At 40.5% G+C, this 2,114-nt stretch overlaps 1 protein-coding gene across 1 annotated transcript in view; it reads right to left on the reverse strand.

Annotated features, from left to right (window-relative positions):
* Positions 1-202: 202 nt before the first annotated feature.
* LOC107711346 (ubiquitin-conjugating enzyme E2 Q2-like) overlaps positions 203-2,114 on the reverse strand; it is a 15,829-nt gene continuing 13,917 nt past the window's right edge. The window contains exon 10 of the mRNA XM_016516331.1: positions 203-1,409. Coding sequence (XP_016371817.1) covers positions 1,378-1,409 — 32 coding nt within the window. The 3' untranslated portion in view covers positions 203-1,377. The remainder of the gene's footprint in view (positions 1,410-2,114) is intronic.

Consider the following 2,114-nt stretch of genomic DNA (forward strand, 5'->3'; position numbering starts at 1 on the left):
GAATATGCATTTCTTTTTGGTTTAGCATTTCCCTTTCCTCAAAATCATAAAATAAAATCATACCTACTTTTTTTGAAATTCTATTATGTCTCATGGAGTGATGAAAATATTCTCATTGCTCACAATTATGACCAAAAAAAAAAACAACATTAAGAAAAGCCATGAGTAAAACTTGATTAAACACTTAAACAGATTGCACTGATGTATTTCTTAAAATCCTTTATTCATAAACTTGATGCAAGTTTACAAATTGTACTGTACATGGTCGAGATTACACTTACAATGGAAAAAAATAAAATGCAATTAAACTGAAGCATGCTAACAGTGCATGACGCATTGAAGCCATCGAACACACTCCTCCGTCTGAACGAACGAACGACGCATCACACACTTCCCCGTTCCAAACACTCAGAAGCAGAGGAACAGCTATGGACTCCATCTATGGCTTGATGTCAGAGTGGCGTTATTTAGTTCTGTACTTTACCTAAACGAAACAGTGAAGCGGCTCACATTGGCCAGTGTGAATGTCAGAAAACAGCCGAACCGTCCCAGTGCTTTCGACAGGAATCTAGAGGAAAACTGAGTCAGTGCATCTGACAGAGGAACACGGACATGCTTCTGAATGATATTAACACTAAAGCAGGACTGTTTTCTTGTGGTCACAGCCATCAGATCGACCTCTAATGATGTGTTTCGAACGGAAATACTGGAGACGACCGCGAGAAACACTAACTTCCTTTTTCTTCCTTTTTAAGGCATTATCAGTCACTCCCAGCTTCCCAAGAGACTGCAGGGGCTTCAAATAACACGGTAAATACACTTCTACAAACCCAGACAGTTCTGTTGGCCATGTTGGTAGGGAGAAGTCGTTTACAGGACTGATAGAAATGCTTTGCAATGGCATGAACACACTCAAACCCTTTCTCATGATGCAAACAGACTCGCGTTACGTCACGTAATCAGACGGAGGGAAGCTCCTGCTGTTCTTTCAAAGGTTCATTCATCCAAATGCATCTGTATACTTGATTGTGGAGTTCATTTGCAACACAATGAAGTCTGGGTTGCCATGGTAACAACTTTGTTTTTTTTTTTCAATATGCAACCAAAACAAACATAAACAATGGAGGAGCGCTGCAGAAATCGTGCTGTGTGTGGGCTCTTTCAGAGATATTGGCGTCAGATTGCATCGCTCTGCTGGAATCGTGGCATTGTTTGAGATGATGAAGGAACGTCAGGTGGTCAAACTTGAGTCAAATCAAGCCTTTTTACCCCGCGGGGAAAGAGAAGTGTCAGAAAGAGTGGCTCTGATTAAAACGAGGGGTGAGAGGAGAAAGATGTCCGTCTGAAGATGCTCGGTCCATGTGTGGATGCTGTGCTCTAGCCGTCCTCTTTGGGTGGTGTGTACCAGCCTGTGAAAACCACACACACACATTTATACAGCAAACACTCGCTCTGGAAACTTCATCCACAGAGAGACTGACAAAACCAATCGACTTCAAAGCAGAGTCACTGACAGCACGAGCTAAATCTGGCATGAGCTCAGATCCCCAAATAAACTACTCTTTCCTGAAGAGCCCATGACAGCAGACCTCAAGCTCAGTGCCTTCAGATCTGACAAAACACACACACACACACACTCCGAAAACACACAGGATTTCGCTTCGTAACCCTCATAATGCACTCGAAATCTCGACACTACTTTCACATTCCCAATCTGTTTGAACCTGTAGAACCATTATTTTATAAAACGGTCACAACTTTAGATTTTTCAGCTAAAACCGTATTGTATTTAATCAGCAACTTCTCATTAATGAGTGAAAATACTAAATTTTTTTGAACGTTAGCATGTTATTACCATATTATTACAGCATTTAGAAATTCTTTGAAATTTCTAATTACATATGAACCACAGACAAACAGACAATAGACAGACAGACAGATAGATATACAGTAGACAGACAGACAGACAGACAGATAGATAGATAGATAGATAGATAGATAGATATACAGTAGACAGACAGACAGACAGACAGATAGATAGATAGATAGATAGATAGATAGATATACAGTAGACAGACAGACAGACAGATACAGTAGACAGACAGACAGACAGA

This window comes from Sinocyclocheilus rhinocerous, unplaced genomic scaffold (genome assembly GCF_001515625.1).
Source record: "Sinocyclocheilus rhinocerous isolate Xijiao unplaced genomic scaffold, SAMN03320098_v1.1 scaffold1499, whole genome shotgun sequence".
In the NCBI taxonomy this organism is placed as follows: Eukaryota; Metazoa; Chordata; class Actinopteri; order Cypriniformes; family Cyprinidae; genus Sinocyclocheilus; species Sinocyclocheilus rhinocerous.